We start from the raw sequence: 24,317 nt of genomic DNA, 5'->3' as shown, positions 1-24,317 counted from the left end.
TTTGCACATGAACAGGACAGTACAACAGGATCGGCTAATTTTTGTATGTGACTGGCGACTTAAAGACATTTGTAGGCTCTTATAAACCAAGCTAATTTTTCAGTGCAGTTATCATGAAACACCGCACTCCCACGGATCACATGGGGTGTGCACAGCATTCTGGGAAATGTGCCAAGAAAGTCATATTCTGAAGAATGTGTCTTCATTTAATTAACCTGAAAATAGCTGATGTGTGCAATTGTAATAATACATTATCACCTAAACTGTAAATGGGATGTTCTGGAAATAAATGCATAATATACTCTGACACCTCTCTGCTTTTAAGTTACATAGTTACACAGTTAATCAGGTTGAAAAAAATAAGATTCAAGTCCAATGAGTTCAAGCAACCGAACAAACAAAATAGAAAATCTGTAAATACAGAACCTTATACCCAACCATTTTTAACCAGGGTTCTGTGTATTGCTAGGGTTCCTTCAGATGTTGCTGGGGGTTCCTTGAGCAGTGGCTGATTGACCTCCTGTATGATGCCTACATACTTCAGGGCCAAGGCCACTTGGCTGAGCCAGCAGCATGACACCAATGTTCTGTTAGGCCTCGTACACACAATAGGTTAACCAGAGGACAACGGTCTGATGGACCGTTTTCATCGGTCAAAACCGATTGTGTGTGGGCCCCATAGGTTATTTAACCTTAGGTTAAAAAAAGCCAACTAGCTTTAAATTTAACCGATGGATTCCTAACCGATAGGTCTAAAACCGATCGTTAGTAGGCACGACCATTGGTTAAAAATCCACGCATGCTCAGAATCAAGTCGACGCATGCTTGGAAGCATTAAACTTCGTTTTTTTTTTCAGCACGTCGTTGTGTTTTACGTCACCCCGATCTGACACGATCGGTTATTTAAAGCGGTGGTTCCCCCTAAAACTAATTTCTAACAATAGATTCGTAAGACCCGTTACACTGCGGGTAGGCTGGCTTTTTTTTTTTTTTTTTCGTACATACCGAGATCTCCCCGTCTCGTCCCTAGGCGGTGGGCGGAACTAGTTGATTGACGTTCCTCGGAGGGGCGCGTACGTGACGTCACGACTTTCCGAAAGAAGCCGAACGTCGCTGCGCATTGCGCCGTATAGAGTCGGCTCTATACGGCGCATGCGCAGCGACGTTCGGCTTCTTTCGGAAAGTCGTGACGTCACGTACGCGCCCCTCCGAGGAACGTCAATCAACTAGGAACGCCCACCGACAAGGAACGAGACGGGGAGATATCGGTATGTACTAAAAAAAAAAAAAAAGCCAGCCTACCCGCAGTGTAACGGGTCTTACGAATCTATTGTTAGCAATGTGTTTTAGGGGGAACCACCCCTTTAACCTACGGTGTGTAGGCGTGACGGGCCATCAGTCAGCTTCATCGGTTAACCTATGACAACGGTCCTTCAGACCGTTCTCATCGAATGGACTGATCGTGTGTACGAGGCTTAAAGGGTTTGTAAAGGTAAAAGTTTTTTTACCTTAATGTATCCTATGCATTAAGGTAAAAAAACATTTGACAGCACCGCCCCCCCCCCCCCCCCCCGAGCCCCCGTTTTACTTACCTCACCGTTCGAAAGTCCCGGGCGCGTGCTTGTCATCTTGCTCGGTTCCCAGCCTGGCCGTTGATTGGCTAGGCTGGGCGGATTGATAGCAGCACAGCCATTGGCTGGCGCTGCTGTCAATCACAGCGGATGACGCGGCGCGCCGGGGGGCGGGGCCGAGTGATACAGTCGGCGGCTATGGCCGCTGCTGTATCACGGGAGCGCGCTCGCAAAAGCTTTCCACCATGCGAGGGAGCTCGCATGAACGTGGAAAGCTTTTGCGAGGAGGAGCCGAGACAGCCGCCGAGGGACCCCAGAAGACACAGATCCGGGTCACTCTGTGCAAAACGATCTGCACAGTGGAGGTAAGTATAACATGTATGTTATTTAAAAAAAAAAAAAATTGTACCTTTAGTGTTCCTTTAAGGGAGGTATTCTGTGATCACCACTGTAAGGGTTAGATTCTTCCTAATGATCACCACTGTAAGGCCTCGTACACACGACCGAGTTTCTCGGCAAAAACCAGCAAGAAACTTGCTGGGTTTTTTTTTTTTTTTGCAGAGGAAACCGGTCGTGTGTACATTTTTCGACGAGGAAACTGTCGAGGAACTCGTCGAGCCAAAAAGAGAGCATGTTCTCTTTTTCCTCAACGGGAATGTAGAAAATTGGCTCGCCGTGTTCCTCGACAGCCTCACAAGGAACTCGAAGAGCAAAACGATGTGTTTCGCCCGTCGAGTTCCTCGGTCGTGTGTACGAGGCCTCCGGGTTGTATTCTTCCTAATACATTTCCATTGACCTCAGGAGAAACTTGTTTTATTAAAGCTGGGTATACACATTCCAACTTTTGTGCATTCTCCTGTTGGTTCAACAGTCATGCTGGAAAACCAGCATTCAATCGGCGCTTGTACATGGCTGCACCGCTGATCAGTGTATTCTCACCCCTGTCCTGTATGGTTTAGGAGATATTTACCATATACCCTTGCACTGACGTCATTGGCGCATGCGCACTGAAGAAACGGCTCTATTGTGCCGTTTCTAAAGGGCTTGTGCCATGACCAGTGGCTCCCGCGTGCATGACGTCATCATGGCTCCGGCCAATTACATCGCCGGAGCCCCGAAAACAACATGTTGCCGGTCTCAGCGGTGTACAGGGACCGCTGCAACAGCTTCAGATTAATATGGGTTTCCAACCACTTTAATGACAACATTTTAGGTTCCAAATGAAGTGTTAAAGAATAACTGAACCCAAAAATGTAATATATTGCAGCTTTCCAGTCCTTAGATGTGGTGGTGGCAAAACATTTTTTTTTTCTTCCAGGCTAAGAAATTTTCATCAAGTACAAAAATTGCCTGTTGAGCTTGTCAGGGATTTGTTGTCCTTGTCACCTCCTGTGAGATGAAGAATAAAAACATGTTGGCTTCCTTCTGTAAACTACTAATTTCCCCACCACCTTTGTAAATGAGATCGAAATGCAGCTAGTGTAAGTGCCTAGAATTTACTGGGTATGAGTTTCTTACAGGGAACCAATTAGGAGTTCTGCATGCAAGAACAAGACACATGCTGATAAAATCGGGAGGGGGAGGGGTTGACTTTCATCAGTCTGCTTTTGACTTTTAACTGTCTGGTTAGTAGGCTGAGGCAGAGAAGACACCCTTGTCGCCGTTATTAAAATAAAGAAGACCTTCACTCTCCGCCCTGTAAAATATATATATATAAGACGTGTCCTACTCTACCTGCCGCATAACATATGAGGCTGCCAAGTCCTGCTGGAGGGTGGACTTGGCGGCACTATATCAGGGGTCAGCTTCAAGTACTTGGAAGGGGCAGCCACCTCCCAAAGACCTAGAATGGGAATATGGTGGCGCAGGACTAGGCCTAGGATGGGAGTTTATGCCCCTGTTTTTGTGCCCCTGTTTAAAACATTAATGTTCTCTAATTATCCTGGTCATTGGTGTTACTGGCAATGAAAGTGAGAGTAAATCCAAAACTTGGAGTTGCCACCAGAACAGGAGTCGAGAGATAATCATCATTATAGAGAGAATATCCCTCAGGCCTCGTACACACGACCGAGAAACTCGACGGGCGAAACACATCGTTTTGCTTGTCGAGTTCCTTGTGAAGCCGTCGAGAAACTCGACAAGCCAATTTTCTCCATTCCCGTCAAGGAAATAGAGAACATGCTCTCTTTTTGGCTCGTCGAGTTTCTCAACAGTTTCCTCAACGAAAATGTACACACGACCGGTTTCCTCGGCAAAAAAATATCTCCCAGCAAGTTTCTTGCTGGTTTTTGCCGAGAAACTCGGTCGTGTGTACGAGGCCTCACATTTGAAAGATATCCTCTTACTTCCTGTCTAGACTAGAGTACTACAGGAAGTGAGGGAAAATATCCCTAATGAGACATAGGCCCGGATTCACAAAGCACTTACGCCGACGTATCTCGAGATACGCCACGTAAGTGTAAATATGCGCCATCGTATCTGTGTGCCGTGCCCACAAACTGAGATACGCCTAAAAATAGGCTTCATCCGACCGACGTAACTTGCCTACGCCGGCGTATCGTAGGCGCATATTTACGCTGGGTGCATTTGCCGCTCCCATGGATTTTCGAAGCAAATGAGGGAGATAGGCCGATTCACGAACGTACTTGCGCCCGGCGCATAATATACGCGGTTTGCGTAAGTCGTACGTCCGGCATAAAGTTATTCCCCATATATGAGGCGCAACCCATGCAAAGGTATGGACCAGGGAGCTCAAGCCGTCGTATTTTACGTTGTTAACGTTGGACGTGAATATGGCTGGGCGTAGGTTACGTTCACGCCGTAGGCAGTGATCCGTCGTATCTTAGGCATTCGTTCCGATGTGATTCTGAGCATGCACACTGGGATGCGTCCACGGGACGGCGCATGCGCCGTTCGTTATTCGTATCTATCTATATTTGCATGGGGTCACGCCTCATTAACATGGCTCACTTCCACTTCCGACGACTTACGCCTAAGAAACCCAGCGCAGATTTGGCAGCACTGGCTTTGTGAATCCAGTGCTTGTCTCTCTGCGCTGTCGGCGTAGCGTAAAAAAGATACGCTACGGCGGCATAAATATGCGCCGATTGTATGTGAATCCAGGCCATAGTTGGCAAAAAGAAAAAATAGACAGTGGTTCAACCCTCTCCTTCTTCTTTACATCATTTTTTTTTTTTATTAAATTGCCTTTCGATTTACTTCAATTGTAAATGGTGTCATCCACCTGACTGTGCTGTGTGGTGGGTCTGTGTATATTTTTTGCACTGGATGGACAGAAATGCCAATCCTTTACAGGATGTGTATTCCATCTGTTTTTTAGCTGTTAGCATGGAGTTCAGCTTTTAGGGTTAGGTTGCAGATCTGTACTCAGTGAAGTTTTGTTAACTGCCTTGCTTCTCTGGCTGCGGAGCTGGTTTGGGAGAGATATTCCTGAAAATCTGGTTTGTCTGCCCAGTAATGTCTATTTTTTTGTCTTATGTCATATTGCTTTGAATGAGATGGGTGTGCCAGTAAGGCCTCCTCACATGGCCAATTTAGGCAAGCCATGTATGGGTCGAATTTCAAAAGAATTTTCTTTCGAAAACCCTATCTAAGAATTTTAGTTCGAATTTCGCACCATTAGTGGACTGCAGCGACAGCCGATTTTCGCGCGGCCATCGAATTTGAGTAATTTGGAAATTTTTGGAAAAGTTTACGATTTTATAATCAATGATGGGAGAATCGTGTGAAAAAATATAATTGAAAAAGAAATGCGCCTGTGCAAGAATAGAAAATTCCCAGAGAGAAAAGAAGATTCCCAGCCACGAAAATTATTTTCTGTGGCAACAGGAGGTGAAATTGAAGGCTTGGTTGGTTGAATTTCGAAATCTATGGTGGCACCATCTGATCGCAAAACGCACAAAATTTCGGATTTTTAAAAGAAAATTATTTTGAAATTGTATGGCCAGCCTTAAGCCTCGTATACACGGTATGATTGTTGGCCAACCGAGCGTCTGATTTTTGTCAAAGGGGCGTGTTCCAGGATTTTGTCTTGCATACTAACGTTACACAATTGTCGTGCCACAAACACAAACGCAGTGACGTACTACAAGGAATTTCAGCTCTTGAGAGCCACCCTTTGGGCCCCTTCTGCTAATTTCGTGTTTGGTGAGCATTGATTCTGAGCATGCGTGTTTGTACTTTCGACTTTTGTGTGACGGATTTGTGTACTACGAAAACTAGCCTGTCATCCAAGGAGTTGGGCTTGGCTCTTTAGTTCCAGTGAAGGGAACCTTTGAACGATCTCATGCTCCCAACTTTGTGGGAACAGTTTGGGGATGGGGCCCCTTCCTTTTTCAACATGACTGCGCATTGGGGCACAAAGAAAGGTCCATATCCACTTCCAGACCTGCGCACGACGATGTACGTCCTATTTTTAAAGATTGATATCTCGGTAACGGCAGCAGCTGCTGCCACAACCGAGGTATCGATCTTTAGTGTGCGCGGTCTGGTACACGATAACGGCGGTCTCCGCGGCGGATTCGCCGCAAGTTCGCCGTTATCGGTGGCGGGAGAGGGCCTCCCGCCGCTCTCCCGCGCCCATAGCCGCTTACCGGAGCCGTCGGTAGCGGCGGAGGAGATCGGGACCGTTCGGCAGCTGAGCGGGGACGAGACTGAAGGAAAAATCTCCTTCGCCCGTCCCCATTGCTCTGCTGGGCGGAAGTGATGTCAAAACGTCAGTCCCGCCCAGCCTCTTAAAGAGACAATTTTTTTTTTTGTCTTTTGAAAAAATTACAGTTTCAAATTTTATTTTATTTTTTTGCATTTTAGTCTAATTATGAGATCTGAGGTCTTTTTGACCCCAGATCTCATATTTAAGAGGACCTGTCATGCTTTTTTCTATTACAAGGGATGTTTACATTCCTTATAATAGGAATAAAAGTGATCAATTTTTTTTTATTTTTTTTTTGTGTAAAAAGTAATAAAATAAATAAAAACAAATAAGAAAACCAAAACATTTTTTTTTTAAAGCGCCCCGTCCCGACGAGCTCGCGCGCAGAAGCGAACGCATACGCGAGTAGCGCCCGCATATGAAAACGGTGTTCAAATCACACAAGTGAGGTATCGCCGCGATCGTTGGAGCGAGAGCAATAATTCTAGCCCTAGGCCTACTCTGTAGCTCAAAAAATGCAATCTCTAGAATTTTTTAAACATCGCCTATCGAGATTTTTAAGGGTAAAAGTTTGACGCCATGCCACGAGCGGGCGCAATTTTTAAGCGTGACATGTTGGGTATCATTTTACTCGGCGTAACATTATCTTTCACAATATATATTGGGCCAAATTTATTGTTGTCTTATTTTTTAATTAAAAAAAGTGATTTTTTTTCCAAAAAAAGTGCGCTTGTAAGACCGCTGCGCAAATACAGTGTGACAAAGTATTGGAATGACCACTATTTTATTCTCTAGGGTGTTAGAAAAAAATATATATATAATGTTTGGGGGTTTTAAGTAATTTTCTAGCAGAAAAAAATGTTTTAGTCTTGCAAACACCAAATCTGAAAAACACCTAAGGTCTGGAAGTGGTTAAAGATAAGTGAATTTGGGTTGGAGGAGCTTGACTGGCCCTCACAGGGTCCCGACCTCAACCCGATAGAACACCTTTGGGAAGAATTAGAGCGGAGACTGCGAGCCAAGCATTCTCTTCCAACATCAGTGCCTGACCTCACAAATGTGCTTCTGAAAGAATGATCAAACATTCCTATAGACACACTCCTAAACCTTGTGGACAGACTTCTCAGAGTTGAAGCTGTTATAGCGGCAAGGGATGGGCCAACTCAATAATAAACCCTGCGGACTAAGACCGGGATGCCATTACAGTTCATGTGCGTATGTGTGTGTGTGTGTGTGTAAAGGCAGGCGTCTTAATACTTTTGACAATATAGTGTGTATATATGACTTATTTGGTAAGATGCAGAAAGCAACAATGATGTACAGAGTGCAGTGATTCAAAGCAACTATTTAGAATTCAAATGATTATAGTCTAGGAAGAAGAAAAACAGATTGCATACTAAGGGGTTATTGCACCTGGCATAGTGTCAGTTCTTTTTGCTTTGTGTTACAGAAAAGCAGTTTCAGCTCAGTGTCAGTTTTTGCTACTAGTACTGCCAAAACTAACATCAGTCCATAAAGGCCTGCGGATTCTTGGCAGTGATACTGAAATGTATTGTTACCAAGTGCATCTTCAGATTGCTGCAAGATCACCAGATAACCATGGGGCATATACACAGAGGTGGGGGAGACATGCTGTAATCTCCATTACACAATATTGTCCCATTAAGGCTGGGTTCACACTTGTGCGATGCGGGAACCCTGCAAATCCACTGCAGGTTCCCACATTGCACCTGACTTGCACGGCAGTTCATACTGCCATATGCAAACTGCTGGGGTGTGTCAATACATTGTTAACTACTTGCCGACCAGCCGCCGGCGGCAGGTCGGCTCCCCTGCGCGAGAGCACGTCGTATAACGTCGCCTCGCAAAGCGGTCACTAGGGGCGCGTGCGCGCCCCCCCGCTCCTCATCCCGACGCGCGTGCGATCACCGCCGGGCACCCGTGATCGCTCGTTAAAGAGTGAGGACCGGGAGCTGTGTGTGTAAACACACAGCTCCCAGTCCTGTCAGGGGGAGAAATGCCTGAACAGCGATCAGTCATTTCCCCCTAGTGAGTCCACCCCCCTACAGTTAGAACACACCCAGGGAACATACTTGACCCCTTCCCCGCCCCCTAGTGTTAACCCCTTCCTTGCCAGTGGCATTTTTTAGCACTGACCGCTATAAAAATGCCAATGGTCCCAAAAATGTGTCCGAAGTGTCCGCCATAATGTCGCAGTACCGAAAAAAAAAATCGCTGATCGCCGCCATTACTAGTAAAAAAAAAATATTAATAAAAATGCCATAAAACTACCCCCTATATTGTAAACGCTATAAACGCTCTAATCAAAAAGCAATGGCTATAAAGTAAAACTCATTTGTTTTTCAGACACTTGGCTTAACCACTTCATTGCTGGGCACTTAAACCCCCTTCGTGCCCAGACCAATTTTCAGCTTTCAGCGCTGACGCATTTTGAATGACAATTGCGTACAACACTGTACCCAAATTATATTTTTATAAAAAATTTTCCCACAAATAGAGCTTTCTTTTGGTGGTATTTGATCATCTCTGCGATTTTTTATTTTTTGCGCTATAAACAAAAGAAAATTTTGAAAAAATATTTTTTACTTTTTGTTATAATATCCCAATTTTTTTTTTTCCCTCGGTTTAGGCCGATACGTATTCTTCTACATATTTTTGTAAAAAAAAAATCGCAATAAGCGTATATTGATTGGTTTGCGCAAAAGTTTTATAGTGCCTACAAAATAGGGGATAGATTTATGATTTATTTTTTTTTTATTTTTTTTTTAATAGTAATGGCGACGATCTGCGCTTTTTTTTTTTTTTTGTCAGGCCTGCGATATTGCGGCGGACATATCGGACACTTTTGACACAATTTTGGGACCATTCACATTTATACAGCGATCAGTGCTATGCACTAATTACTGTATAAATGTGACTGGCAGGGAAGGGGTTAACACTAGGGGGTGAGGAAGGGATTAAATGTATTCCATGGGTGTGTTCTAACTGTGGGGGGAGGGGACTGACTGGGGGAGGTGACCGATCTGTGTCTCTATGTACAAGGGACACGGCATAAGTCTCCTCTCTCCCTGACAGGACGTGGAGCTCTGTGTTTACACACAGAGCTCCACGTCCCTGCTGTCACCGCCGATCGTGGCCTCCAGGCACGCGCATCTCAGCGATGCGCTGGGCACAGTGTTTCCCCGCTGCGCGCCCCCAGCGGCGCGCGCCGAGAATGTAAATAGCAGGACGTCCACCCGGCACTTGAGAGCCGCTCTGTGGAAGTTTTTCGTCTATAGCGCGGCTCTCTAGTGGTTAATGAAAAAATAAGGAAACAATGGGGTTTATTTACTAAAGCTAAAGAGTGCAAAATCAGGCTCACTTCTGCAAAGAAACCAATCAGCTTCTAACCTCTGCTTGTTCAATCAAGGTTTAAGGCAATAAAACCTGGAAGCTGATTGGTTTTAATCTAGAAGCGAGTCTTATTTCGCACTCTCCAGCTTTAGTAAATAAACCCCATTGTGTCATACATTAAATTGACTCAGTTTGGGTGCAGTGTTTATAAACGTTATTGGAAAGAGAATTTGCCCAAAGCTTAATGCAATAAACCTTGCCCAACCCTTGAGATTATGATTGTGCGGCGTCTCCAGGAAAGCTGCAATTTCTGCTAACTAAATTGCATCAGGAAAGTTTACAGACTGATCACAGTAACGGCGCCAAAACACATTAGTTGATTAACAATCAACAATCCAGCTGCTTACTGTCAGGTCAGGAAACATTCATATGTCTATGGGCACTCCCTGCCCTCTCCAGGCTCGCTTTGGCTGACCCTTTGTGAGTAAATAATTGATTGGCACGGCTGGAAGGAACTTTCTATTTGCAGTTGAATCATACCCGTACCGTTGTCTGTCTGTTAGTACCTGAATATACCATGTCTGCAGCTGTTTTGCATTTAGGGCTTCTCTCCATATTCAATGCTTACAAATGCTTTGAAAATGTATGTAAGCATATGCAATTATTTTTTCGAACATGTTTGACGGCTTTTGGGCCGGGAAGTTAAAAGATTACCCCACATTGCAGCTCTTTGCAAGTTTTTGACTTGTGTTAAAAACAAGTACAACATGCTGCATTTTTTTACACCACAACACGTGTGAACGCACCACAAATGCATGTAAATCCCCCCCTAAAAAATGAGTCCAACAAAGCATTGCTAACACTCATACTGAACTCAGGGATCGTGAGGTAAACAAGCCCTTGTAGCCTCCAAGTGAATTGTATCACAGCGGGTGACCAATACATTTTTATTCAACATTTGACTTTAGCTACAGGATTCAGGAGTGGTTCAAGTTACACAAAATATCTGCTGATGATCATGGCGCAAAAGAGATTTGCAGCTGACAGAGACATAATGTAGCCGGTTACCTCAGCAACTCTGTAGCAAGCTACAAATCAGCAGAGAAAACAAGCGGAGGGGTTTGTAGCTGCAGTGGATCTCTGCTATAAAGATGCTATTGTGACATGTAAGTAAGGATTAGAAATGAACAAAGGCTCTGCTGTTCTCCTGTTGATAAAGGCGACATTTTTCTTCATAATTTTGCAGCTATATTGAAAACTTTGCAGGGGTTCTAGTCATTCCTTAATCCAACCAACCCCCCCCCCCAAAAAAAAAATATATATACACCATTAGATTAAAGTTTAAAGTGGACCTTAACTCATTTTTTCAACTTTATATCTATTAAAGCGTTTGTAAAGGATTTTTTTTTTTACCTTTTTATGAAAACAGACATGTTATATTTACCTCCACTGTGCAGTTCGTTTTGCACAGAGTGGCTCTGATCCATGTCTTCTGGGGTCCCTCGGCGGCTGTCTCTGGTCCTCCCCGCAAGAACTCACCACAGTCATGCAAAAGAGCTCGTATTGTGGTCAGTAATTGCGGGCGCGCTCCCGCGGCCATAGCCGCTCACTGTATCACTCGGCCCCGCCCCTCGGTGCGCCACGTCACTGGATGTGATTGAGCTGCGAAGAGGATATCGGGAGCGCGCGGGACTTTCGAGGGGTCAGGTAAGTATATCGGGGGGGGGGGGGGGGGTGGCAGCATTCAATGTTTTTTCACCTTAATGCATAGATTGCATTAAGGTGAAAAAATAATTTTTCTTTACAACTCCTTTGCCCTTGTTTTAACTTTGGATAGTAAAACATTTTTCTGCCAGTAAATATCTTATACAGCCCACTTCCTGTTTCCTGTCTGGTAAAAAGCCTAGGCTTATGACCTCGTGCACAGCTCTCACTCTGGTGAGAAAGGGGGCGGGGGATGAGTCATAAGGGGCCAATGAGAGCTGCAGAGTTGGAGGAGTGCCTCTGTGTCTGTGTAAATCCCTGTGACATCATTACTGGGTTTCTGTGCTTCCCTGAGCGCAGACAGATCATGGCTGGTGAGAGAAACTAGTAGGGGCTCTGTAAATACTGCAGTTTCCTGAAAACATCATGGCCCCCTGCCTCAGTATATCTCTCAAGAACCCTCAGCCCTAATGCAAATAGTGGGCCAGCTCTTGGAAGGAGTTTTTTATTTTTTATGTAATTACTTTTTATTGCCATTTTAAACACAAATACAAAATTAAAAGAAAAATATAGTCAGGCATTTTAGCTCTTAGTGCCCTTTCACACAGGGGCAACCCACTTGACTTACAATGCGACTTTGCAAGGCAACTTCAGCGCTACTTGGAGCAACTTACAACGCAACTTAAAGTTGCCTCCAGGACAGGCGACTTTGGCTGTGGCCAATCACAGAGTAATCAGCTCTGTGGGAGGGGTTTGCCAGGGTAAACTATTTTCTCTTCCTGTAAAGTTGCTTCAGTTAAGAAAATGATCCGACTTTGGTGGCAAATTCCATTGAATTCAATGGGTACAAGTTGCCTACAATTTGCCTAGAAGTCGCATTGAACTAGTACAGGAACCTTTTCTGAAGTCGGAGCGACTTCAGTAGTGTGTATTAAGACGGCTCCATTCACTTCAATGGAATTTCTCATGTCGCACGACTTGGGGCAACACAAGTCGGATCCCAAGTCGCTGTAGTGTGAACCGGCATTTACAGAAAGAGAACAATTCAGGGAACAATTCAAACAAACAACAAATATGTTATTTTAAATATGATTATCTCTGCTTAACCACTTAAGGACCGCCTCCTGCAGATATACGTCGGCAGAATGGCACGGCTGGGCACAAGCACGTACTTGTACGTCCTCTTTAAGTGCCCAGCCGTGGGTCGCGTGCCCACGGGACCCGCGAACCCGATCGCCGCTGGAGTCCCGCGATCGGTCCCCGGAGCTGAAGAACGGGGAGAGCTGTGTGTTAACACAGCTTCCCCGTTCTTCACTGTGGCGCTGTCATTGATCGTGTGTTCCTGTTATAGGGAAACCCGATCAATGACGTCACACATCCAGCCCCGCCCCCTACAGTTAGAAACACAAATGAGGTCACACTTAACCCCTTCAGCGCCCTAGTGGTTAACTCCCAAACTGCAATTGTCATTTTCACAGTAAACAATGCATTTTTAATGCATTTTTTGCTGTGAAAATGACAATGGTCCCAAAAATGTGTCAAAATTGTCCGAAGTGTCTGCCATAATATCGCAGTCACGAAAAAAAAGCTAATCGCCGCCATTAGTAGTAAAAAAAAAAAAAAATAATAAAAATGCAATAAAACTATCCCCTATTTTGTAAACGCCATAAATTGTGCGCAAACCAAACGATAAACACTTATTGCGTTTTTTTTTTTTTTTACCAAAAATAGGTAGAATACGTATCGGCCTAAACTGAGGAAAACTATTTTTTTTTATATATTTTTGGGGGATATTTATTATAGCAAAAAGTAAAAAATATAGCTTTTTTTTCAAAATTGTCGCTCTATTTTTGTTTATAGCGCAAAAAATTAAAACCGCAGAGGTGATCCAATATCGCCAAAAGAAAGCTCTATTTGTGGGGAAAAAAGGACGCCAATTTTGTTTACCGAGCCACGTGGCACGACCGCGCAATTGTCAGTTAAAGCGACGCAGTGCCGAATCGCAAAAACAAAAAAAAGAAAGAACAGAGCGAATTAGGGAAGGGGGACAAAAAATAGGGGGGGGGGGTAAATGCCAATGAACTGCGTTCAATTCCAGGCCTGGCATTACAAATAACTTCTATTGCACCATATCTATCCAAATATTATATATTGTACCATCTGACAACTTTATATCATGAGAATACTATAATAATAATATCTTGGAAGGAGTTATGCAAATATCAAAATTCCTTGAAGGGTGGATGTTGGTCTGGAGGAGGATTATTATTATTATTCCTAGGCAGCTGGATTTACATACAGACTTCCTTAGGTAATGTCCACATGTGATGCTGCGCCTCTGATTGAATAGACTGAAATGAATGAAAGTGGTTGATCAGGGACAGTAATGCTAAGGAGGAAAGAGTTACATGATGCTGGCTGTCTTGGACCCCTTTCACACTGGGGTGTTTTTCAGGCGCTTTAGCGTTAAAAAAAGCGCCTGAAAGAAGCTGCATCTGCAATCCCAATGTGAAAGCCCGAGTGCTTTCACACTTAGGCGCTGCGCTGGCAGGGCATCAAAAAAAGTCCTACAAGCAGCTTCGGTGCATCACTTTAGGAGCGTTGAATACTCCGCTCCTAAAGCCCCCTTCCCGTTGAGGGAGCTTTTTTTAACGCCAAAGCGCCTGAAAAACGCCCCAGTGTGAAAGGGGTCCCTTTCACTTCCAGGTGTAAAGGTGAAAAAACACGAACCTTCACAACCCCTTTAAGTTTGTTCAGTTAGGCATTGAAAATGAAAGCTAAAAGCTGATTGGTTGCCATGTACGGCTGCTCCAGGCTTAGTAAATTCCCCTCTCATGGTGTACAATGAAATCTCAGTAAGTGCATTCAGCTCAGGAGAGGAGACTGTGCAAGACTCAATGTAATGTTTGTGTTCAGCTCTAAATGCCATAGACGGGGAAAAAGTATTTCCTGAAACTTGTGCAGACACTGGGCCAGATTCACTAACAATTACGGCGGCGTAACGTATCCCCTTTACGTTACTCCGCCGCAAGTTTTCATCGTAAGTGCTTGATTCACAAAGCACTTGCGTGTAAACTTGCGGCGGCGTAGCGTAAAGCCGTCCGGCGCAAGCCCGCCTAATTCAAATGGGGCGTGTACCATTTTTAAATTAGGCGCGCTCCTGCGCCGAACGTTCTGCGCATGCTCCGTGTGAAAATTTGCCGCCGTGCTTTGCGTGAAATTACGGCGCCCCGACGTATTTTTTGAACGGCGACGTGCGTTACGTCCTTTGGTATTCCCGGACGTCTTACGCAAAAAAAAAATGTAAAATTCAACGCGGGAACGACGGCCATACTTTAACATGGCTGGTCTAAATCTAAGCCATGAAATAGCAGGCCTAAGTTTGCGACGGGAAAAGCCGACTAGCGACGACGTAAGAGAATGCGACGAACGCACGTACCTTCGTGGATCGCCGTAAAGAGCTAATTTGCATACCCGACGCGGAAAACGACGCAAACTCCACCCAGTGGTCGCCGAAGTATTGCATCCTAAGATCCGAAGGCGTACGAAGCCGTACGCCTGTCGGATCTTAGCCAAATGCCGTCGTACTTGGTTTGTGAATCACAAATAAAGATACGACGCGGCAAATTTGAAAGTACGCTGGAGTATCAGCAGATACTCCGGCGTACTTTTTCTGTGAATCTGGCCCACTGTTTTTTGGGGAATCCCTCCCGCCAAGCCATTGTGTTCTCCTGCTGTGATTATTGCTAGCGGCTATAACAGCTGCTAGCAATATTTGCATGTAAAATCCAGCAGGCTGATTGTACCCGAGTTGATCGGTCGATTAACTTGGGTACATTCAGCCTGCCTATACATGGTTCAAATTTTAGCTGGTTGCTGCTAAACTGCCCGAGATTCGAACCATCTATGGCCATTTTAAGACATAAAATGTCCATACATAATTTTTTGGCATAAAAACGGACTCCCTCTCCATACCTCTGTACGGACTTCCAATTGGAGAGCTGGAGTGTTGGTGGGCGGGGTCCTTTTTACACTTTACGTGTTTCACCCTAAATACAGGTGTAACATTGTGAAAAAGGTAGAGTTAGCTTTTAACCACCTGCTGTGCACTTTCACCCTTTTCCGGCCCAGGCCAATTTCCAGTTTTTAGCGCTGTCATACTTTGAATTACATTTTTTTTTTCACACAAATAGAGATTTCTTTTGGTGGTATTTAATTACCAGTAGGTTTTTTTATTCTTTACTAAATTAACGAAAAAAGACTGGAAATTTTGAAAAAACAAACATTTTTCATAGTTTGTTATAAAATTTAGCAAACAGGTCATTTTTCTCCTTCACTGATGTGCACTGATGGACTGCACTGATAAGGCAGCACTGATGGGCACTAATGGGTAGCACTGATGGGCGCTGATAGGCTGCACTGGTGGACACTTTTGGAACTGCTTTGATTATCAGTGTAGACGTCCCTTTCACACAAGCCAGGTATCGGCTCTCCTCTCCTCACGCTATCAGCGTGAGAAAAGGAATGGCGAGAACCGGCTTTTGTTTACATCATGATCAGCTGTGATTGGACACAGCTGATCACGTGGTCAAGAGCCCCTGATTGGCTCTTTACCCTAATCTGTGATCAGCTGTGGACATGGTGATCTCAGAGCGCGCCGCAGCCGGCACACGGTAGGCGTGATCATGGGAGGACGTCGTATGGTCGTGCTGTAGCTGTCATTCGGCTGTAGCGCAGTCGACAAGTGGTTAAGGCTTGAAAGGGCTATAAAGGAAAAGCTTCTATAAATAGAACCTTTAGCATACAACCGCTGTGGCGTTTCCATATTTGCTTTTATGCTCTGTTGACACTGATAAGTTGACCATACACCATTGTGTACAGACAGTTTCCTTCGCTCACCAAGATGGGATTCTGCTGCCTAAAGACGCCCAAAGATGGTGTGATTTTCTTTCCTACAGCCACAGGTTACAGGAAAGAAAATTGCTTGATTCCCCCATCAACACAGTCAGGGATTGATGGGGGGAATCCCTCCCGTGGTGCCATTGTGTTCTCCTCGGGGGGGAAGAAGAACACACAGTGATTATTACCAGCAGCTATAGCCACAGGCACTAATCTCATGAAAAATGTGACATGCTGGTTGTACCCAAGTGGATCAATCAATCAACTTGAGTAGAATCAGCCTACACAATACATGGTTCGAATCTCAGCCTGACCCTGCTGACCTGGCCAAGATTGGTCTATGGGCAGTTTAGGGCACGTTGCACACTAGGTACAGCGTCCAGCCCAGCTGTCTGCAGCCTGTCAAAGTCTATGTCAGGCTAAAATATGCCCCAGCTGGAGGGGGCTGAACGCTGTACTGAGTCGTACTCCAGCTTAGGGCCCTTTCATCAGGACGTATGCGCGGAAGGCCAAATACCTGTGTTCTGGACATGCATCTCTGAAAGCATACGGCAAAAAAAGAATAGAATTTGACAGGCTGCAGACAACGGGGCAGGATAATGCATCTTTGCCTCCCGGGGGCACTAAAACATCAGAATTGGATGCACCCGGTCTAAGGCCTAGATTCACGTACGGCCGATCTACGTTGCGCGGGCGTACCGTATTGCCGCAACTTAGAGAGGAAAGTGCTGTATTCAGAAAGCACTTGCCTCCTAAGTTACGGCGGCGTAGCGTAAATGGGCCGGCGTAAGCGCGCGTAATTCAAAGTAGGCTGTAGGGGGCGTGTTGTATTTAAATGAGGCTTGACCCCATGTAGATGCATGGCCGAACGAACGGCGCATGCGCGCTATCACGTCGTATTTACGCCCAAAGATACGTCGGCTCAATGCCTGTGACGTGAACGTAATTTACGCACAGCCCTATTCGCGTACGACTTACGCAAACAACGTAAAAAGATACGCTTGTTCCGACGTCCATACTTTGCATGGGATGCGCCACCTAGAGACCAGCTTTATCTTTACGCCGGCGTATCTCTAACGTAAACAGCGTAACTAATTGCTACGGGCGCACGTACTTTCATGAATCGGCGTATCTAGTCATTTGCATATTATACGCCGAACTCAACGGAAGCGCCACCTAACGGCCAGCGTAAATATGCACCCTAAGATACGACTGCGTAGGAGACTTACGCCGCTTGTATCTTAGCCTAATTTAAGCGTATCTGGTTTCCAGAATACGCTTAAATGTACGACGACGCAGATTCGGACTTGCAACGGCGCATCTACTGATACGCCAACGTAAGTCTCTGAGAATCTGGCCCTAAATGCCTAATTAACCAGCTCCGGCCAAGCATTTGGATTGGGTATCATGGAGGTGAAGGTTTTAATTTTTAATGGAGCAGGAAATGGTTAGAGAAATATGTTCGTTAGAGTAAGTCCTTTTGGCTGTACCTCTTCTGGGTCACACGAGATCACTTCCGTTTGCTGTCCTGTGATCCAGAGTCCGCTGATAACGTGCTAAAGCCTAATGTCAGAGGTCACAGAGCCGCTCCAGACTGTGTATGGATCTTGATCATATTGCCAGGATCCACCCTGCTGCCTGATTGACAGCGACTTTGGCTCTCATCCGTGTGCCCAGCACCCCAGTGAGTGCTGGAGGAGGAGAGCAGAGACTCAAAACAGACCAAGAACTGAGCGATCAGATGTCTTGTGATCACTCAGTTTTCAGGCTTGGGGCTGATGTGGGACAACTGCAGCATGGGAATAAGTATTTATTTATTTTATATAGCCCAAGCTACTCCTTTAATTACCCTCCTGTAGCTATTAGGGAGACTTACCTCAGTATCTCTCATTACAGGAGTTGATATGAATATCACACCAACAGGGACACAAACAAAAGCTTGTTTTGGCTGGATCAGGCTACAGACACCTCAGCTGGCCATATATGATGGAATACGTGATCAGCTACAGTATGTTGGGTATTTTCAGCTGATGGTTATTATTAGAGCTGACAGCGGCGGTATTCTTCTGATCTTCCTCCGTCATCCATAGCATAAACATACACACAGGCAATCCAAGCATGCCTGCTTATACAAAATAAAAACATCCTTTAGCACTTGGATTGTGACCAAACACAATGTGACACTTCGCCAGGCCAACCAACAGGATTAGTCACGTTCTTTATTTATCTAAAGATTGCTTTATGCCCTGTACACACAATCGGTCCATCTGATGGACCGTTTTAATCGGTTAACCGATGAAGCTGACTGATGGTCAGTCGTGCCTACACACCATCGGTTAAAAAAACGATCGTGTCAGAACGCAGTGACATAAAACACAACGATGTGATGAAAAAAACGAAGTTCAATGCTTCCAAGCATGCGTCGACTTGATTCTGAGCATGCGTGGATTTTTAACTGATGGTCGTGCCTACTAACGATCGTTTTTTTTTCTATCGGTTAAGAATCCATCGGTTAAATTTAAAAGAAGTTGGCTTTTTTTTAACCGATGGATAAATAACCAATGGTCCATCAGCCCGTTCTCATCGGTTTAACCGATCGTGTGTACGCGCCTTAAAGCGGAGGTTCACCCAAAAACACACCTTTTGTACCATCCAAACTAGCATACTAGCATCAGCTACAGTGTGCCTTTTTTTTTTTTTTTTTTGTGCTGTACTTACGGTTTAATCCGTAAGTTTTGTTTCAGACACCCGCGGGGAATGGGCGTTCCTATGAAGAGTGGAACATGATTGACGGCCGGCTATGGCGCGTCACACGTTCCGAAAATAGCCGGAATAGGACTCCGCTCTTCACGGCGCTATACAGGGCCTGCGCACAGACTAGGAGCTGACTGCACAGGCGCGGTATATGTCCGCGCCCTATTTCGGCTTTTTTCGGAAGGCATGACACGCCATAGCTGGACATCAATCATGAACCCGTCTTCATAGGAACGCCCATTTCCCGGCCGGAGTCTGAAACGAAAGTTACGGATTAAACCGTAAGTACACCACAAAAAAAAAAAAAAAGGCATAATGTAGCTGACGCTAGTATGCTCGTTTGTATGGTAGATAAAGAATTTTTTTTTTTTCGGGTGAACCCCCGCTTTAAAGTTAACACGTTAATCGGTGATATGAACAATAAGGGCAGTAGATCCCCCTGTTTTACTATTAACTTTCCTGGGAATGGTGGAAAGTGAACTGTCATTTTGTAACGAAGAACACACAGGATGTAAATGAGTGATTTACTAATGCACAGCTTTTCTCCATAGGCAAAATAAAACCAGTTCAGCCCATTTCACATGGGAAACAGCAATAACAGGCAATCCTTAGAGATTCCATAGGGAATAAAAAAAAGAAGGTAACTATTGGAGTACTTAAAGTGGAGGTTCACCCTCAAAAAAAATTCTGACATCACATGGAGTCGAGCCATCCTACCGACAGAATGCCGGTGTTTTTTTTTTTTTTCTCAGCACATACCTCGTTATCACGATTTTCACCCCCCGTTGATCCCGCGGGACTGAGCGTTCTCAAGCACTGCCTGTGATTGACAGGCTTCCGAACGGCGCATACTGTGCGTCACAGGTTGCCGAAAAAACTCGAACGTCGGTGCGGCTCTATACGGCCCCTGCGCACCGACGTTCGGGTTCTGTCGGCAACCTGTCAGAATTTTTTGGGAGGGTGAACCTCCACTTTAAAAAGGAACTTCACACAGTAGTTTACAAATTAAAGGGGTTGTAAAGGTAAAACAAAATTCCCCCCTAAATAGCTTCTTTTACTGTAGTGCAGTCCTCCTTCACTTACCTCATCCTTCCATTTTGCCACTAACACACAGCTCCTTTCTCTATCTTTAACGTAGAGAGTGTCCTGACTCTCCTTCTCGCCCCCTCAAGGGAGAGCACGACACTCCACACCAGGGAGAAAGCCTTGCATTACTGTGTGGAGTTACAGACAGAAGAACAGGAAGTGAGAATTTCTCAGAAGAAAGGACATGTAAAAGCAAAATGGAAGGATGAGGTAAGTGAAGGAGGACTGCACTAAGGTAAAGGAAGCTATTCAGGAAAAAAAAAAAGTTGTACCTTTTCAACCCCTTTAACCACTAGCCGACCAGCCACCGTCATTATACGGCGGCAGGTCGGCTCTCCTGGGCGAAAGCCCGTAGCTATACGTCCGCTCTTCGAGCGCCCCCCGCTCGCCCCCGACTCCCGTGCGCGTAGAAGAATACGTATCGGCCTAAACTAAGGAAAAAAATTTTTTTTTATATATTTTTTGGGGGATATTTATTACAGCAAAATGTAAAAAATATTATTTTTTTTCAAAATTGTCGCTCTATTTTTGTTTATGGCGCAAAAAATAAAAACCGCAGAGGTGATCAAATACCACCAAAAGAAAGCTCTATTTGTGGGAAAAAAAGGACGCCAATTTTGTTTGGGAGCCACGTCGCACGACCGCGCAATTGTCAGTTAAAGCGTCGCAGTCCCGAATCGCAAAAAGTGCTCTGGTCTTTGACCAGCAATATGGTCCGGGGGTTAAGTAGTTAACCAATAAGGAAACATTCATCAAGTGCACTAAACTGTTGAATCTGGTTTCTAGTTGATGGCAGTTAATTCTAGCACTCCATTGCTTATTTTCATTATGTGTTGATGTGATATGCCTCTCGCTTGTAATAATGTATATTGATTATTGATTGTGTGTATTGCCTCGCAGGCCTTTTCCTGAATGCAAATCTACATCAGCAGTCTGGCTAGATCAGTCATCCAACGAATATTGCCGACATCCCTGACACAATGGCAGACGAAGATCTCATGTTTAGGATGGAGGGGCTGGATAATGGTCACATTTTAAAGGATTGCAAAGGTGACAGCGATGAGGAGGACAATTACTTCATCTGCCCCATCACAGATGACTACTCATCATCACCCCATGATTCTAAGAAGAAAAAGACGCGCTTGTTTGGCAGTCTTCCAAAGGCAAACGACTATGGAAGCAGTTCATCGCCTAGAAACAGTTTCAGGGTATGTAAGAATACTAAAATGTGTGGCAGTGATAGAAGGGTGTTTAAAGGCGGTTTTCTACCTTCAGATACATTTGGTGTTTTCATTTGCACACATTTCTTTTAATATTCTTAATGTATTACATATTCTGCGTTTGCCTATGTGTGCAGGTTCATGTTCAAGTAACATAGCACAATGCTATGATATGAAAGAACCATATACAAACAAGCCAAAAGAGATTGATCTTAATTAGGGCATGAAAAAGGAATAAAAACACTGCAAAACTGTACAAAACAACTGAAATGTATTTAGAAAAGATTGCAGGAAGATATGTACTGGATAGTAAATTGAGGTAGAACTAAAGGCAAAACTTTTTTTCATTGTGGATAAAGTAAAGGGAGGGTTATAACCTCTATCAGGCTTTTTTTTTTTTTTGGCCTATATGTTCATAGGGGAGATTACCCTTCACATCCTGCCTGATAGCCAAAACAGGAAGTGAGAGGAAATCAATCCAAAGTAAGGAAAATCCCAGGGTGTCACCAGAACTAGTTTCCCCATTGGAAGATTTTCTCCCTCTATTACTGTTCTGGGGAAAACCCCCAATTTTTACTTATTTTTTCACTTTCACTCTTGGTGATAATGGTAAACATGACAAATACAGAGGGTGAATCTCTCGAGTTGGTTCACACAGGGGCAACACGAGCGCGACTTTGGGAGGCAACTTGGACACGACTTGAGTATGAATCATCAGGCAACTTAAAGTCGCCTCCAGGACAGGAGGCTTTCCAGTGGCCAATCAAACAACAATCGGCTCTGTGGGAGGGAGGGGTTTGCCTGAGAAATGTATGTTATCTTCCTGTATTGTTGCTTCAGTTAAGACAGTGATCCGACTTCTGAGGCAACTTCCATTGAAATCAATGGGTACAAGTTGCATAGAAGTCCGATTGAAGTAGTACAGGAACCTTTTCTGAAGTCGGAGCGACTTCAGTAGTGTACATTAAGACCCGGTTCACACTGGGGCGACTCGTCGGGCGACGCAGCCGCCTGACAAGACGCGTCCCATTCTAGTGAATAGAACCGTTCTAATAGGAGCGACGCAAGTCGCTCCAACTTAGAAAAGGGTTCTTGTACTACTTCGGGGGGCGACTCGGGGCGACCTGCATTGACTTCTATACAGAAGTCATTTTGCAAGTCGCCTTAGATGTCGTCTTCATGTCGCCTGGCCGTGTTGCCCCCGAAGTCGTGCCGCCCCTGTGTGAACCCGCTCTAAGACGGCTCCCATTCACTTCCATTGATTTTCTCAACCACACGACTTGGGGAGACTTCAAGTCGGATCCCAGGTCGCCCCAGTGTGAACCGGCTCTAACAGGGACACTGATAAAAAAAATCTGATAGACGTTATAATTCTTCTCTGTTTTATCAGAGACTACAAAATAAAGATGTTGCCTTTTGTGATACTTGAAAGCAGACCTTGCACCTAATCTAAGGTGACCGGGACGTATTTTTTTTATTGGCAAATGGTAAACTATTTTATACACATATTTTCCTTAAATTATATATGCAGTCAGTGGTGTGGTGTGGGTTGTCAGCGCCCCGGACAAGGCAAGAAATTTGCACCCCCTTCTACTAGTACAGTAGTACTGACTAACTTGATTCCTACACTGTCCTACCTGATTCCTACACTGACCACTACACTGTCCTACCTGATTCCTACACTGTCCTACCTGATTCCTACACTGTCCTACCTGATTCCTACACTGTCCTACCTGATTCCTACACTGTCCTACCTGATTCCTACACTGTCCTACCTGATTCCTACACTGTCCTACCTGATTCCTACACTGTCCTACCTGATTCCTACACTGTCCTACCTGATTCCTACACTGACCACTATACTAAACTACCTGATTCCTACACTGACCTACCTGAGTTCTATACTGACCATTACACTAACCTACCTGATTCCTGCACTACTCACCCCCCCCCCCCCCCCTACATGAACAGTGTAGTTAGGTTGATTTTGCTCACCTCTCCATGGCCTCCATGATAATCTATTAGAGCAGGGCCCTCCCCAGCACCAGGTACTGTTCCTGACACCCAGCAGCTCCTCAGTATCCCCTGCCAAGCGCTTCTCCAATAGCCACCATACACTCTGCACCGCCCCTCCTCTCCGCGGTTCTCACACACAAGGGGCGGCCGCACTAGAGGGATCATGGGAGACATCCTGGACTACAGGAGTCCCTGGGCGGAGGGGCAACACTGCACACTTGGGGGGGGGGGCACAGTAATGATTTTGCGCCCCCCCCTCAAATGTTGCACCCATGGCGAGAGTACCAGATGCCCCTCCCCATGCCACTGCAATCCAGGGACAGAGTCCTCAATCTGGGCACTGTCCCCGGGAAACCGGGGATGTCTGGTCACCCTAACCTAATCAGCAAGATCCACGTTTAAGGCCCCCCCCTCCTGTTGAAACCTGTGGAGAATAATATTAGATTACTTGTACCTGTGGCAGCTAGGCAAGGGTGACCTCTACACCTAGTAGCCCAAATCTTGCTGAGAAGATGATTCTGCACTGTGCTGGAGTATTCTGCATTCCCCAGGATATAGTTGGCTGGATGATGACAGCCAACGCGCACGCTGATGACAGGAGCACTCCACCCCCATTGTGACAGCTGAGCCGCATGCCGCGCTTCTCATATCACATACCAGTGACGGACGGGCCCCTGCCTCCTCTCAAAGCTGCGCTGTAACCTGCTGTACTACGCACATGATTTGTAAGTGCTCTTAAGAAATTAAAGACAGTATTACACTATCTATGCCTCTCTGTGGCTCATTCATGGTGGAGCCAAACTTTGCAGATTGAGTGGAAGTGAGCTGTGGATACATACTCAGGAGTTTATATTGATTGAAGAGCATATTATCTTATACCATTAATGATTGGAGTGAAGCCCAGGCTAATTCTTGGAAGCAGTATCTGTGTAAGGCTTGAAAGAGTATAGCCAACGAAGGACGGATCCCTATCATTTTACATGCCTGGTGGTCACTTTGTGGCCAAAGATATCTAGTGAGCACAATTATATGTCACTTCAG

At 45.1% G+C, this 24,317-nt stretch overlaps 1 protein-coding gene across 4 annotated transcripts in view; it reads left to right on the top strand.

Annotated features, from left to right (window-relative positions):
- Positions 1-24,317, top strand: part of EEF2K (eukaryotic elongation factor 2 kinase) — a 173,237-nt gene that overhangs the window by 47,918 nt on the left and 101,002 nt on the right. For all 4 annotated transcript variants that reach the window (XM_040356835.1, XM_040356836.1, XM_040356837.1 and 1 more), the window contains exon 2: positions 20,941-21,248. In XM_040356835.1, coding sequence (XP_040212769.1) covers positions 21,021-21,248 — 228 coding nt within the window. In that variant the 5' untranslated portion in view covers positions 20,941-21,020. The remainder of the gene's footprint in view (positions 1-20,940; positions 21,249-24,317) is intronic.

Source organism: Rana temporaria, chromosome 6 (genome assembly GCF_905171775.1).
Source record: "Rana temporaria chromosome 6, aRanTem1.1, whole genome shotgun sequence".
NCBI lineage: Eukaryota > Metazoa > Chordata > Amphibia > Anura > Ranidae > Rana > Rana temporaria.
Note: the sequence above shows the minus strand (reverse complement) of the source record. Positions and strands in the feature narration are given on the sequence as shown.